This window comes from Oncorhynchus masou, chromosome 21 (genome assembly GCF_036934945.1).
Source record: "Oncorhynchus masou masou isolate Uvic2021 chromosome 21, UVic_Omas_1.1, whole genome shotgun sequence".
Classification (NCBI taxonomy): domain Eukaryota; kingdom Metazoa; phylum Chordata; class Actinopteri; order Salmoniformes; family Salmonidae; genus Oncorhynchus; species Oncorhynchus masou.
In genome coordinates, this window is record NC_088232.1 from 17,484,393 (window position 1) to 17,499,601 (window position 15,209).

A 15,209-nucleotide genomic window follows, 5' to 3' on the forward strand; every position below is an offset into this window, starting at 1 on the left:
CGATGGTCATTATGGCCAAACAGTTCTACATTTGTTTCATCAGACCAGAGGACATGTTTCCAAAAAGTATGATCTTTGTCCCCATGTGCAGTGGAAAACCGTAGTCTGGTTTATTTATGGTGGTTTTGGAGCAGTGGCTTCTTCCTTGCTGAGCGGCCTTTCAGGTTATGTCGATATAGGACTCTTTTTACTGTTGATGTAGATACTTCTGTTCCGGTTTCCTCCAGCATCTTCACAAGGTCCTTGTGAACGCACCAAAGTACGTTCATCTCTAGGAGACAGAACACGTCTCCTTCCTGAGCGGTATGACGGCTGCACGGTTCCATGGTGTTTATACTTGTGAACTATTGTTTGTACAGATAAACGTGGTACCTTGAGGCATTTGGAAATTGCTCCCAAGGATGACTCAGACTTGTGGAGGTCTACAATGCTTTTTCTGAGGTCTTGGCTGATTTCTTTTGATTTTCCCATGATGTCAAGCACTGAAGCACTGAGTTTGAAGGTCAGCCTTGAAATACAGCCACAGGTACACCTCTAATTGACTCAAAAGGAGGTCAATTAGCCTATCAGAAGCTTCTAAAGCCATGACCTAATTTTCCAAGCTGTTTAAAGGCAGTCAACTTAGTGTATGTAAACTTCTGACCCCCTGGAATTGTGATACAGTGAATTAAGTGAAATAATCTGTAAACAATTGTTGTAAAAATGACTTATGTCATGCACAAAGTAGATGTCCTAACTGACTTGCCAGAACTATCGTTTGTTAACAAGACATTTGTGGAGTGGTTGAAAAATGAGTTTTAATGACTCCAACCTAAGTATGTAAACTTCTGACTTCAACTGTACCTTTTCATCTGAGGGTTCTTTGGAACTTTCTCTGGATTAAAAAAAAAAAAGTTCCTAAAAAGGATTCTACATAGATCCATAAGGGTTCTTCAACAGAAACAAGCCTTTTTTTTGGAAATATGAATGAATAAATCTCTTCATGTCCACTTTCAAGATATGGCTTGATCAGAGAAAACCACATGAAATTGCACTGACATTCCAAGATGGCTTTGCTTTCCTCTCTTGGCATCCTGCCTGGAATCAAATGTCATTCTCTCCATGATAAGAGAAAGAACAGATATGACCAGTCTAAGATACATTATCAGTGTGCTTTCTCTTGCGGAACTGGTGTCTAAGGTCTAAGTATCCTATCGTGAGAAATAGACCGATGGAACATGAGAACCCCTTGCTCACCCCCTATTTCACGTCATGGAACTTTTTCGTAACAATTCCGGAAAACCTCCTCTCTCCACAAGGCACAGGCCAAGCGCGTGCATTACAGATAGGAGTAGACAGACAACATTGAGACACGTTGCAATGCTCACACAGATTGGACATATAGGTATCGTTCACACTTGAAGGCTTCGAATTAAGAAAGTCCTTTTTACTTCTAGAAATTAAATAGTAGGCTACAACGACTGACGTTTGAAATTAAGCGCATGCTGACCACAACAAAAAGACCGCATAGCCTATACCGCAAATCGGAATACAGGACCTGTGTTGGAATCATGTGTGCTTGACTCGTTCTACACTAGTTCTAATCGTATCCTATTCAAGGTTGCGTTTACAGTCGGAGAGAAATGCAGTGGATATTTGCCTCAATTCTCTATAGCTGAACGCGCTGGTCTGTCGAATTGTGACATGCGTCGGTGCGTTAAGACATGTTACCACATGTTGCTTGATAGTGCTGAGCGTAGGCAGTAGAGGGGGCTCGCGTACCGCTGATCGGCCAAGCCTTTGACAGACGATAAACGTTGTTCTCTCCCGAAACTTGAAGAGGCTATGCTATGTATCATGATACTGTTTTACAATAACCTGTGGCATTTATGGATACAATTCTGTTGGCCAAAATATTTTATACCAGTTAAAGGTTTATTAAATTCAAATACATTTTATTTTTGTAATTTGTAAAGCCGTACAACAATTAAAGCGTATCAAATGCATTCAATTCCTAATAAAAATTACATATGTATTGGCATTAGTTTAAGAAGTTGCTGTGATGGTCAGTCACAATCCTGAAAACAATATACAAATCTGATAAAAGCCTTTGAAATTCACATGTTCAATTTCAGTGCATACAGTATCAATCCCTTATAGAAAAAGTGCAAAAATCGTTATGGAACACCAATCACAAGAATTATTCAAGTCTTCTTAATTAACTAAAATAAAAAAACAGATGAAACAATTGTGTACATTCAGGTTCCATACTGGCCTCTAAGTTTTAGAATTACCATCAGTTCTCCACAAAGAAAGGTCCTCCACACACACTTAAAAACAAAACTCTGGGGCCATTGTGAACTTTTGGTTACACCATGGTTTAAACAATCGGTCTAAAATGGCCAATTGGCTCGGTTGGGTTGGCCTATGATAAAAGCTAGCAGCCAGCCATTTTAGACAAATGGTTGATACCATGGTCTAAGCAAAGTTATAGCCCTTCTGTAAAGGAGTGGCACATGATCTGCAAGCTATTTTACTTCCTCACAATTATATAAACTGGGTGTGCTCATTTGAATTGACTGGTGCCCCAGGTGGTTGGAGGTTTCACTTCAGGACCATTGGAATGGGCTAAAATGTGCAAACTCACCAGGCAATGCAAAACAAACGCACCCATAGTTGAGAAGCGAGAAAAAACAGCTAGTCTGCTTAAAACCAGGTCATATTCAGTAGGCACAGAACAGAAGAAATAGGACAAACAGACTATCTGAACTTGTTCAATAAGAAGCACTTGTTTTTGTTTTCAATTTTTTTTGCTAATAAACACGACCCTGCATTCTTTCCTATGCGGCACCGGTCAGGCGTAGGGTCCAGGCCCAGTGACATGGCATCTGACTGTAAGACAGTTGAGGCAGAAACACCTTCAGACCACGAGGCTTCACCGGCTCCCAGTACAGTGGCTTGTGACCAAGCAGCACCACCTGTGCAAATAACAGAGTGGAAATGCAGATTTGGTAGCTTGTTTGTTCTACCAGTCTGTCCTGTTTTCCCCCCCCAATGTAAAAAATTAAATAAATAAAATAAAAACCTGGTGCATTGGTCCCTTTCACCAACTGTCAACCAATACTACCTGGTTGTATATATTTAAATGGAAATTGTCAGTATATATATATATATATATATCATACATTTTCTTTTTGCAAATGATAATACAATATTTTCAATCTAATTACCCATTCTACATGTGAAAATGTATACAGAAAGTAGCTGTGTGATCCTGTAGCTTACCTGAGTCTTTCCTGTAGAAACAATAGGTTCATTCAGAACAACATATCCACTTGGAGGCCAGTCCAGGAGAATTGCATAGATGGCCTTGTCCTGTGGTTTGGCAGTGTACCTATTGGAACAGTCAAAAGCAATAATGAGCCATTTATTAGTGAAAAGCTGTGCCTTTTTTATAAGAAATGTTAACTTTGATTTAAACTAGAGGACAAACAAGTTTTGGAACATATGGTTCCTTTTGTGGGCTTATATGGAAAGCCTTTCATGAGAGCGTCTGGTAGGCTTACTGTGACCATAGAACATATAGGCCTATCCTTTCTGCCACACGAATTGGCGAACTAAATGACTAGCTAAGAACTGACAAGACGGCAGGGGTGATGCTGTCATTCTGGGCTCCTGCTGTGGTGTTAATAATAATAAATTATTAGCTTTAGGAATCACACTTTAAATCTTGTTTTTATTACGGATTTGAAATGCCATTCAAACTTTAAAAACAGGCAGACTGGTCAGGACTAGGTTGCTTGTTTACAACTTTTTGGTAGCATTTATACTTTTTGCAGGAGTGAGTGATGGGATTTCTTCAACATTCTAAAGCTCCAATTGTTAAAAACTCCCCTTCTTAAGATATGACTCCCAACATTCCATTCACTGTAAACTGACTTGACACAAAGCAGCTATTTTGACCACTCCCAAAAGCTAGAAAAACATAAAATGTAAGGTAAAACTTGGTAGTTATATTCTCTGCTATTCAAACCTTAAAATTATAACAGAAATATATTCTACCAAGCAAACGATACAGCTGTTTTAGTAAAGGCGTCAACTACTTTCTCTCAACTTTAAAAAGACAACTGAACATGTGACCACTTTTCCAACAACTCAGACAGTATGACATAGTCTACTTCTCTGCTTTACAAAATAAGCAATCATAATATAAATATATTCTACCAAATCAGGAGATACAGCTGCGTTAGTATTATTTTAGTAATCTATTCCTCAATTTTTAGTAAACCTTTTGTTTCCTCATATATCTCTCTCAGAACATAAATGTTTTTAACCCTTTCCACCCTGCATGGATTTTTTGGGGTTTCATTTATCTGAGCACAGTGCTTCTGTTGGAGGTAAGCATCATGTGTTGAATTTGCCATCACATTGAAAGAGCCTGCGTGCTGGCTGCTCTGATGAACTCTCCTTTTGCTACGGAGTAATTACTTAAGAACTACAGATGTGTCACGTAAGTCAAGTCCCATTTGCATGAGAAAAGGTAATAGAATGCATTTGCTCCATTGTTTACATTTTTGTTGGTGGCCCAGTCTGAGGGTACTGACAGATTAAGGAGTGTGGCTTTAAGCATCCTCATCACAAGCTCCACAAAGCCTGCTTGTGGAGCTTCTCGAGAATCTACCCCTCTTGTTAGTAAACATGTTTCCTCATATCTTTCAGAACATTAAAAAGTATTTAAGACTAAACATAACAATGTGGGGCACTGGCCTTGTTCTAGAATCCTGAAATGCTGATAAAGCTTTAATTAAGGGTCCTAGCACTGGTCCTAGCACATTTTACTAAACAGTATGTTGTAAATAGTATGTAGTACGATTAGTACACAGTATGTAGTTTTAGTAAGTAGTAGGCATGACAGATTTCAGACAGTCTCTTTACTAGTCTGACAGTTTGTGAAGGAATAGTCATTGCGGGCAAATTGACACTCCATTTAGGGCAACAACGGCCATGTCCATTTTGTCAAACTTGATAAAAAAATGTAAAAAACATATCAATTGTAGAACCCACCAACAGTAACTGTCACTAATATTACACTCAATCTACATACAGTAGACTGAGAAACCAAGATGGCAGCATGTCAGGCTTTGTCTGTGGTAGTGTTTGTAGTCCAGTGTTCGTAAGTCAAATTGACCATTTTATCGTGCCGTGACCGAACCCAAAATGTAATATTTGGCATACATTGTTGTGCAGCAACACTAGTAAAGGCACAGTGTAGTTGAGCAAAGGCCTTATTCATTGTCCAGGCTCAGTTCTGTCAGCTGAAGTCGCTTTTAAACGCTGATATTTTTTATTTTTTTTAATGGTTTTCAGGAAATTTAAGATGAAACCTCAGATTCTTCCATGTATAGTCAGGCAGGGCAAGTATAGGCAGGGCAAGCACATAGAAATTTACCTGGGTTTCTTGTTACATGACTGTCACCTTTAGGTCGTGTGAAAAAGCTCAATCTCAAGTTGGGTTTTTATTTTCGAAACAAGTCATGTGTCATTACGTATGCTGGACACTGTACCATGGGGCGCTGAGGCTTGTTACAAATGCCAAAGCTCTCACCCATCACGGCACCCTCTATTCGGGAGTGGGCTGGCCTTCCTTACCACTTCTGAGGCAAAGCCATTATCTGATAATTATCGTCTATGCTCACAGGACTGTATCTCTTTGACAACAGAGCTGGGTAAAAAAAAAAAAGTGTTCCAGTACTCTGCCCCCGCCTCTCTACGTGGAAAGAGCTACAAAACTTGAAACTACAGGAGCTTGTCTCCTTAAATTATTTTAAAGCAAGGGTTAAATCTGTGATGGAAAAAGTTGAGGCTGTCAACATTTTGACCCCCAACTGAACCACTGTAGTGCTTTGTATTATGTTGTAAATGCTGCTTCTTTTTGTTCAGGTCTCTCTGGCAAAATAGTTTTTTAATCTCAATGAGACTAACCTGGTAAAATAAAAATGTACTATTAGGCCTACCACAGTCAATACTCCAACTTCTACTACTTCTGGACTACAGTTTGCTCACGGCTACTCTCCCACTTATTTAAAATACAAATCACTACTATATATATTTTTTATTTATACAGGTCTTTTCTCATTGATAATATCTCTTTTCCAAGAGAGACCTGGTCCAATAGCAGCAGGGGGAATAACGTTTCAGACAAAACAACCTACATACACTAACACAACATTAAACAAAACTATAAACACACATGCAGTACAACAATTACATTAAAAATCAAACATATTGACTAAAAACAATTACTCTCTTCTATGATATATACATCGATCAAGTGTTTAAACTCCACCAACGAAACTAGATCATCACATTTAAAAATGTTCTGGAGAGAATTCCAGGATCACGGTGCAAAGTAACTAAAACTATTTCTACCATGACCTGTTCTAATTTTTGGTACTGTTCGAAGCAAATCAGAATGGGACTATAATTTTTATTTATTTACTGACCTGACTAAAAAGGAACAGAGATAAAATGGCATTTTACCCAATGTGGCCTTATAAATCAGTGTATACCAGTGTTTAAGCCTACGCAAGGTCAATGACGACCAGCCAACAGCGCTGTAGAGATCACAATGTGTTAGACGTTTCTGATTTGTAATGAACCTGAGGGCTGCATGATACACTAAATCAAGTGCTCTCAGGGTAGTGGCTGAGGCCTGCCTAATATATATATTTTTTTAAAACAAGCCTTATGCCGGTAATAAAATCCTATTTTCAGCTTCAGCTTCCTTATCAAGTTCTCTACATGCACAGTGAAGCTCAGCTTATCATCAACCCACACACCCAAATATTTGTACACTTAAAAAATTTGCTCAATAGTATGTCCAGCCAATGTAGCAATGACGTGATTTGTAACATGCCTGGCATTTGAAAATACCATGTATTTTGTTCCCCACATTTAGAATTAGCTTTAAATCATACAGATTCTATTGTATGATGTTAAATGCTCTTTGAGCATTTTCAAAAGCAGAAGATAAACTACTACCACTTGAATAAAGAACAGTATCACCTGAATAAAAATGAATATCCACTGTTTCAATAAGATCCCCAATGTTGTTGATATACAAAATGAACAACAGTGGGCCCAAAATAGGTGTAGGAGGCGGGGTTCTAGTTCATCAGGGCCAGGGGATTTTTTTTAAATTAATTTCTTTCAGGGCTTTACACACTTTTGAAACAGAGAAGGATGAAAAGGATAACCTGGTGAAGGAGTGCACAGGGGTGTCAGGTAAATTTATAGGGGGCTCAATTATACCTTTGAACTTTTCAAATAAAAAGCCTGCATCTAAAAAAAATGCTGGTTCAAGGCTTTCAGAATGGAGTTTCTCTCAGTTACAATCTGTGTGTCGACCAACAATTGTTTAGGAAGCTGCGTATCTTCTCTGCACTCCAAACTTTTCACTACTTGCCAAAATTTGGATGGATTATTTACATTTTGTGAGGTAGATTTCAGGTAGTGGTCTGCTTTCAATATACGGATCATAGCCACACCCATATTTCGAAGACGTTTAAAAGCCATCCAATCATCTGCCAAACCAGTCCCTATTGCTTTAGCCCACATAGCATTTCGTTCCCTTGCGATTTTTTAAAGTTCCTTAGTAAACCAAGGGTTCGCTCTGCCCTTAATCCTGAATTTTTAAAAAGGGGCATGCCTATTGCGTACATCCTGGAATGCGTTGTGGAAGTAAGAAAAGGCTAGTTAAACATCAGGGATTCATTCCATTCTATGCTAAATATATATATATATATAATGTAAAAAACCTTGAATATTAAACCGCTTCCAGTTTCTTTTTGTAATAACACGTGATATTACAGACATTAAAAAAATTACTAAAATAGCCTCTAACAATTTAAACTTCTTCCACTAACATAAAACTACTTCTGAACAGTTGAAGAAAGTCAAAACATTTTCTTCATGAAAAAAACAAACAAAAACATTTCTAGTTGCTATTATAATGAACTTACCAGATGCCAGGTATGATGCTGTCGTTCTGGGCCCTCCATGCGGTGGTGTTGTAGATGGCCTCTCCATTGACCCCCAGCCACTGACCCATCTGCCTCAGACGCTCCTCAAAGATGGGGGCGATGCGTCCGTCATGTGTAGGTCCGACATTCAGCAGCAGATTCCCTCCACAGGACACGGTCTCCACCAATGTCTGAATCACGCAAGACACAAGTATGCAGTCATAAAGCCTTTATGACAGCTATATGAAATATTATAACATCTTCCATAGGCAGGAATGCAGCAAACCCTGCACTGCTCCCAGCAACATTTTGTTGCAGTTTAGTTGTGTGGGGCTGGAAAAGTAACCAAATTTCAGTCTCCCCTATAACAAAATACATTTCTACTAGTTTCGTACATATATTAGTCTAAGAGAGAAGAATGAAGCCAAACATGTCATGCTGTAGAGTTGAGCATTTAGGCTACCCAAAAAACAGTGGTGAAGTGTTATACAAGAAACATACAGGACCAGCAGCATTTCAAAAACAAGTCAAGACTTTAGACTGAGTGAATTATGCTGTTTATGAGTCATACTAAATCATATGCAAACAGGATTATGACCGATTCAGCTACAAAAAGTTTGTTATGGTAGTGGAAGATGTTTTATTGGGTAGTAAGAGAGCTTAAGGGTCTGAATCTCCTGTTTACCATAAAATAAAGTGCTTTTTCAGAACCATTTAAAACTGACCGCAACAAGCTGCTCGATAGTGAAGTAGTCTTTAAGCTGGGCGTTTCTCCTGTAACCCCAGGAACCTTTGTCTATCGAAAAGCAGTTCTCCCATTTGTGTTTGAGCAGGTGTCCGGGCTGGTAGCGATCATCGCAGGTGTAGTAGCCTCCATGGGTACAGATGCTGCCGTAGCCCCAACGATCATTGGTCACCACGGTCTCTCGCACTGGGCTTTGGGGGGGGGGGGGGCAATGAAATCATATCATGACGCATGTGATGTTTATACAGTTGGTGCATACATCATACTCCATAGCATTAACTGACATTAAATAGACCTATAAAACTTCAAAAATACATTGGTGTAGATTTTTATACAATACAGCCAGTTTCCCTGGACACTACTGTAATGATTTGTAGTTACACTGTAATAACATGTAACTGGTGTTAAATGCAGCCTGTAATTACAGGAGTAATGCACCATATTTCAGCCTACGTCAAAAACGTGATAAGTGTAAGCCAATTGAAAACCGACCACCTCATTGACAACTCTACAATTAAGATCTGGAGTCTGATGCCCAGGCCCCAATGGCAAAAAACAGGTTCACAACAAACAAATAAAAAGTTATAATTTAGTGGTGCAATTGACAATGGGTCAATTACTTTAACCATCAATTAACAATTTTTTAGACACATGAATAAAGAGCTAGGGTTCAAATTGTGAGATAGTCATTCATGCTTGCCAAATTGTAAGCCTGGTTGAATAATGGTTTATAAATGCATTTAAAAATGGTCATAAGCCAAACTTTTATTCCATCATGTAACCTTGCAAGGGTTTCACTGATGAGGAGCACTCACTTTGGATGGGATGCATTGGTGCAATTATTTATTTATACCAGGAATTAAGGCATCTGCCCATTCACGCAACACACTCAAAATAACGACGACCTTGAACGTGTCTACATGTGTTGACACCGACATGTAACAGTGCGAAAAGAAAGGCGGTCGAGTAGCTCTAACCTTTACTCCTTAAAAAAAAAAAAAAACTTTCAAAAACTGGTTCTAGGAAACCCGATGGCATAAGCAAACATTGCACACTTTTTCCTGTCGATATACATCTCACACTATTTTAAAATTATTTATTGAAATTTTTACATTTCAATAGCTCCTTGGTCATGTGACCTACTGACTTCAAACAAGGTTCAGAATGTCCACTGACTACCCTCTATATTGCACACCCTTTAGTTTGTCCATTTTCATCTCACACGATTTTACATTCATTTTTCAAACATTATAATTTCAATAGCTCCTTGGTAATGAGACCTACTGACCTCAAACTACTTTCAGAATGTCCACAGATTGGTGGAGACGGGCGCCACGAGGCATCCAGTGAGGTAACGCAACTGATCCCGGAGAAGCTGACGGGAGCCCCGGGAGAGTTATTTTTTCTTTGTGAAGGACAGGGCACCCTGGAATGGGTTCGGCCAGAGAGGGGGGCCCAAGCCCTGGAAAGTGTTGCGGTTTCGGCGGCGTCCGGTGAGCTTTCCCTGGCCCTTGAAATTCTGGGTGAGAGAGTGTAAATCTCACGCCGGGCCGTACCCATATCCGCAGCATGTCTCCAAGGTGAACAACCTATGGCATGTTATAATAATGTAGTTTTAAGAGCGGTTGGCAAAAAAAATCCGTAACTTCGGGATAAGGATTGGCTCTATGGGCTGGGTCGGTCGGCTGGGCTCGAGCCGCGGCTGTGGGAGCAGTTGCTCCATAGGCATCGCAACCACTGGAAGTTCGTTCTGCGGCCCATCTTGCTGTCTTTCGTGCGTGGTCTCGCAAGGGGCTGCGTGCTGGGGTTCGTCGGGGTGGTGTCTGTCGGCGGGCCGAAAGCAGACCAGTGGGGTGGGGGGGGGACCGGCGGCAACTCTGGACACGCGCCGGGCCCTTCCCGTGGATCTCCCCAGCTACGGCGCTCGCCGGGGAGGTCTCCTCTACGCTCACTAGACTTGAGGCTGAGACTAAACCCATTGGCCCCGCAGTGACAGGGCATTGCATGGATCTGTCTCATGCCCTACGAAGTGGGGAGAAGTATCTCCAGCTTGTCTGGGGAGGGAGGCCTACATCTGATGTGGGTAGTACCATCCACGCCCATTTATTTGCTGCGGAACCATAAAACAGACGGAAGAACCCTCGGTTCCCACTGGGCACGGATCACTGAATGTCAACTTGATGAAATTTATCGGTGCGTACCCACCTGCCGCGGTCCCACTCAAATCACCCGTGACCCCCTCATGTCAAAGTGAGGAAAGGGGATGATTATTCTCTGTTGCTTCTTCCGACACCCGGTCGATGGTGCCGCCAGATACTGCATTGGGTATTTGGTTCTCAAGCCTATAGGTACTGCGCTGGCACTTGATATCGATTGGGTGTAAAAACACAGTTAAAGTCTGCTGAAGGTTAGTAGCGGCAACTGATGTCCAGTTTGTAAGACAGAAAAGCCTCTGATAACACCGGGCGTGACTCAAATGGATGTCAATTTGATGATATCTGACCATAGCATGCTACCCTTCGTGGTCGCACTCAAACCACCTTCGGCATGGCTGTGACCCACTCATGTCAAAGTGAGGAAATTCGATGAAGCTGGGGTAAACTGCGGGAGATAATTAAGTCTCGAGGCATCCAAATTCATTGTCATCTAATTAGTGACGAGCATGAATGGCTGAATGAGATTCCCACTGTCCCTACCTACCATCTGTTGAAACCACAGCCAAGGGAACGGGCTTGACGGAATCAGCGGGGAAAGAAGACCCTGGTGAGCTTGCTGCCCCTCTCCTGATGCGCACCACATGTTTGTGGGGAACCTGGTGCTAAATCACTCGTAGACAAGCTGATTCTGGGTCAAGGTTTCGTACGAAGCAGAGCAGCTCACTCGCTGCGATCTATTGAAAGTCAGCCCTTGATCCAAGCTTTTGTCTGGGAAAGAAGGCGTCTTCCTCCAACATCCTCCTTCTTTACTTACGGGTTACCAGGTGCACGGAGAAGGGCCAAGGGCCAGACACAGAGTGTGAGAGAGCCTAGGCAGGTGGGTAGAAGGCATAAGACATTGGGCTCTGGATAGTTAGGGGGCTAGGTGGTGAACGTCCATCCGCCCGGGCCCGTCCTCTGGTGGGACTGTGAGTCAGGTTGGGACTGTGGGAGGCAAAAGGTCACCAGGTGCACAAGGAGGCCTCCCCCAAGGCGGGGGGCACTCAGAGTCTGAGCAGGGGCGGCCAGACTCAGGGGCTGGGGGCAGCATTCAGGCTGTGGAGGCTGGGGACTTTGAGTTTCTGAGCGGATAAAAGTGGACAGGTCACCAGGTGCACAGAGCTTGTTTCAGGTTACCAGGTGCACAAGGCAGCCTCCCATCAAGGCGGCGGGCACTCCGAGTCCGAGCAGGGGCGGCCAGACTCCGGGGCTGAGGGCAGCACCCATGCAATGGAGGTTGGAGTGGGGACTTAGACTGTGAGCAGAAAAAAGGTGGGCGGGTCACCAGGAGCACAGAGCCTGTTTCGAAATACCAAGTTTACAGAGCCTGTTTCGGGTTACCGGGTGCACGTGGATCCTGACAGCGGGACTATAGACGCTTTAGTAATTTCAGGGAGTAAGGTATACAAGCACAGGCCCAGCTAGCCATCTAGGCTACTCACCATACTATAGGCTACAGGTTTGACTCACCATTAGAAGTTATTTTTATGTTATTGAGTAGGCACACACACACGCCTTTGTTTGATCTAATTATTAATCTAACAATAAAATTCCTTATTATTTTGTAAGAAGTGTCAAGTATTTTTACATGTTGCAATTAAGTTGACTAAAGTTGAAGCTCATCTTTTGTTTCTGGGTATTGTAATGAAACGGCAGTGAGCAGGTCTCGAACTCTCGACCTTCTAGCCCGAGGTCCGGTGCGCTATCGACTGTCCCGCGAAAGCATACTCATGCAGCAGAGTCGATTTCCGCGCTTATAAACCCAGGGTCGTTCTTTTCATTTGGTAAAGAGTAATTATATAGAAATTGCCCATAGATAACTATAAAAAGTTACACTTCACTTTGAATAGCTAAATTCTGGTAAGAACTAAAGAAAACCTTGTACTTATGCAGTACTTGTGTTTATTTTTTCACTTGGATAGCGCTTTTAGAAACTGATTGTCAGAATGGGTAACTTATTTTGTAGGTAAACAATAATTACAAGTAAGGACACCTAGTAATTACATTGTGTTGTACTGGATGGTGCTTCAGGAAGCCTTAAAATAAGGTTCAGGATGGATCATGTACTATATAAGTACACATTAAGTACCCATCAACATATACTTAATTTTAACTAGCTAAACCCTGTGTAAACACCTAGTAATTACATTGTACTTTTGTAGATATTACATGCACTTTGTGGTGTACTAGTGCGTCTATCCTCCAACTTGGATGGCACTTCCGGAAGCCTTAAAATAAGGACCAGGTTGTCAGGATGGGTAATGTACTATATAAGTACACATTAATGACAAGTAAGTATCCCTCAAGATACACTTCCTTTTAAGCTAAATCCTGTGTAACACCTAGTAATTACATTGTACTTATGCAGATATTACATGTGCTCTGTGGTGTACTTGTGGATTACTTGGATGGCAAGGAGGTACACGTTGTTATAATGGGTAACGTACACATTTTTTATTATTAGAATCTGGGATGACACCCATACGGTAGGCCCCAGTTAGTAATGTTGACCTATTTCTGATCTGTTATTGTAAACTAAACCACGTTAAACCAGATGGTACACTTTTGGGGGGCAACTCCTAGCAACATCTTGAAGAGTGCCCATTCACGGGTAGCTAATTAGAGCCCATTGAGCCTTCAAACTTTGTAATCTCGGACACCCAGTACATCTGTCCACAAGAGATTACAACCTTGTGACAGTTATTACTGAATCTGATGCAACAATGAAGAAACTAAACACTAAATTGAAGAATTTAGTGGAAACTTGTCCATTTGTAACAAGCATTACAGACTGCAATTACCACCAATTACATGTTAATACAGTGTAACTATGAGTTATTACAATTAACTACAATACTTGTTACAGTGTAATTACACTAATAAGGACCCCTTAAAATGAAGAGTTACCGAAATTTGCATCAACTGGAAGTGTGCAGATTTTTTCTGCTTTCTCCAGTTTTGCAATTAGCCTCTAGCACCTTCACTAATGTTTTGGGAGTGTGGTAGATTCTGTCTATTATCTCTATGACCATACCTCTCGTTGTATAGCCAAGCCAGGAATCCGGTGCTGTTCCAGTATTTATCAGGAGCATCCCCATCTCCATCGGACCACAGCAGCTCCGGCTTGTACTTGTTGATGATCTCATAGAGCTCGGGCAGCGTCTTAGTGGTGGGGAAGAGGTTGGTAGTGTACAGGTTGGCAGCGTCCTGCTCATAAAGCGGGTTAAACCACTCAAACAGAGAGTGGTACAGTCCCAGACGCAGGTCGCTGTTGGCTCTGAGTGCTCCAGCCATTTCTCCGACAAGATCACGTTTTGGACCCACGTCCACTGCGTTCCAGTTCCAGGAGTTCTCCGAACCCCACAGAGTGAAGCCTGCAGATATAAAAAATGTATTTGTGGTTTATTGTTTTAGGCCTAATCAAGTGGAAACATATGTATTACTTTATTAAAATGGCTACAGCAACAGACACACACACACCACACACACACACACCTTCATGGTGTTTCGTGGTGAGGACAATATATTTTGCCCCGGATGAGGCAAAGATGTCAGTCCATTCTTTGGGATCAAAGAACTCAGCTGTAAACTGTGGTGCAAAGTCTTGATACTTGAAGTCTGGAGGATAGTTCTTCTGCATGAAGTCAACATAGGACTTTATCTTCTGCTTCTGCCAAAACCACCTGGAATAAACATCCATACAAATGATAAAACATATATATTTTTTTTAAATATGGGCTTGGGGAGTGAGGTACAGTTGATCAAAGCATTTAAATTCTTCCGTAATTTATCTAATTTATTGAATTGACCACCGCGGGAAATGTAGATTGTGCATTTAAAGTAGGACTAGTGAGGAAGAAACAGCTTATTACTTTCTGTATTGTACAAAAGTATAGGCTAACCAGCTTACCAGAACCACTCGCTACCAAAGCTTGGAACAGAAAACACTCCCCAGTGAATGAATATTCCGAACTTGGCCTGGTCATACCACTCTGGCAAAGGTCGGGAGTCGATGGATTCCCAGGTAGGCTCATATTTACAACTGCATACAGTAATCATCAGGAGAAGTGCGACAGAAACGAGGGCTAACTTTGAAGAAGACATAACTCCTACGAAGTCAGGTAACCGAAAGCTGCGTTCAGTAGAGGTTTGCATCTAAAATAGCTTACCGATATCACATGATGCTTCCGCAAATTAATCACATGAGAAAAACAGGAACACCTTTGCTAAAAAACCATAGACTCCGCTCATTGGACGCTGATTGGATAA

The 15,209-nt window shown here is 41.5% G+C and overlaps 1 protein-coding gene across 1 annotated transcript; it reads right to left on the bottom strand.

The window, feature by feature from the left end:
- Positions 1-1,893: 1,893 nt before the first annotated feature.
- On the bottom strand, positions 1,894-15,162 carry fuca2 (alpha-L-fucosidase 2). The gene is made up of 7 exons (XM_064927600.1): positions 14,851-15,162; positions 14,436-14,623; positions 13,975-14,314; positions 8,726-8,936; positions 8,001-8,191; positions 3,265-3,373; positions 1,894-2,957 (listed from the first exon to the last, which is right to left on the bottom strand). The coding sequence occupies exons 1-7, from the start codon at positions 15,093-15,095 to the stop codon at positions 2,820-2,822; spliced, it is 1,422 nt and encodes a 473-aa protein (XP_064783672.1). The 5' UTR covers positions 15,096-15,162; the 3' UTR covers positions 1,894-2,819.
- Positions 15,163-15,209: the final 47 nt, after the last annotated feature.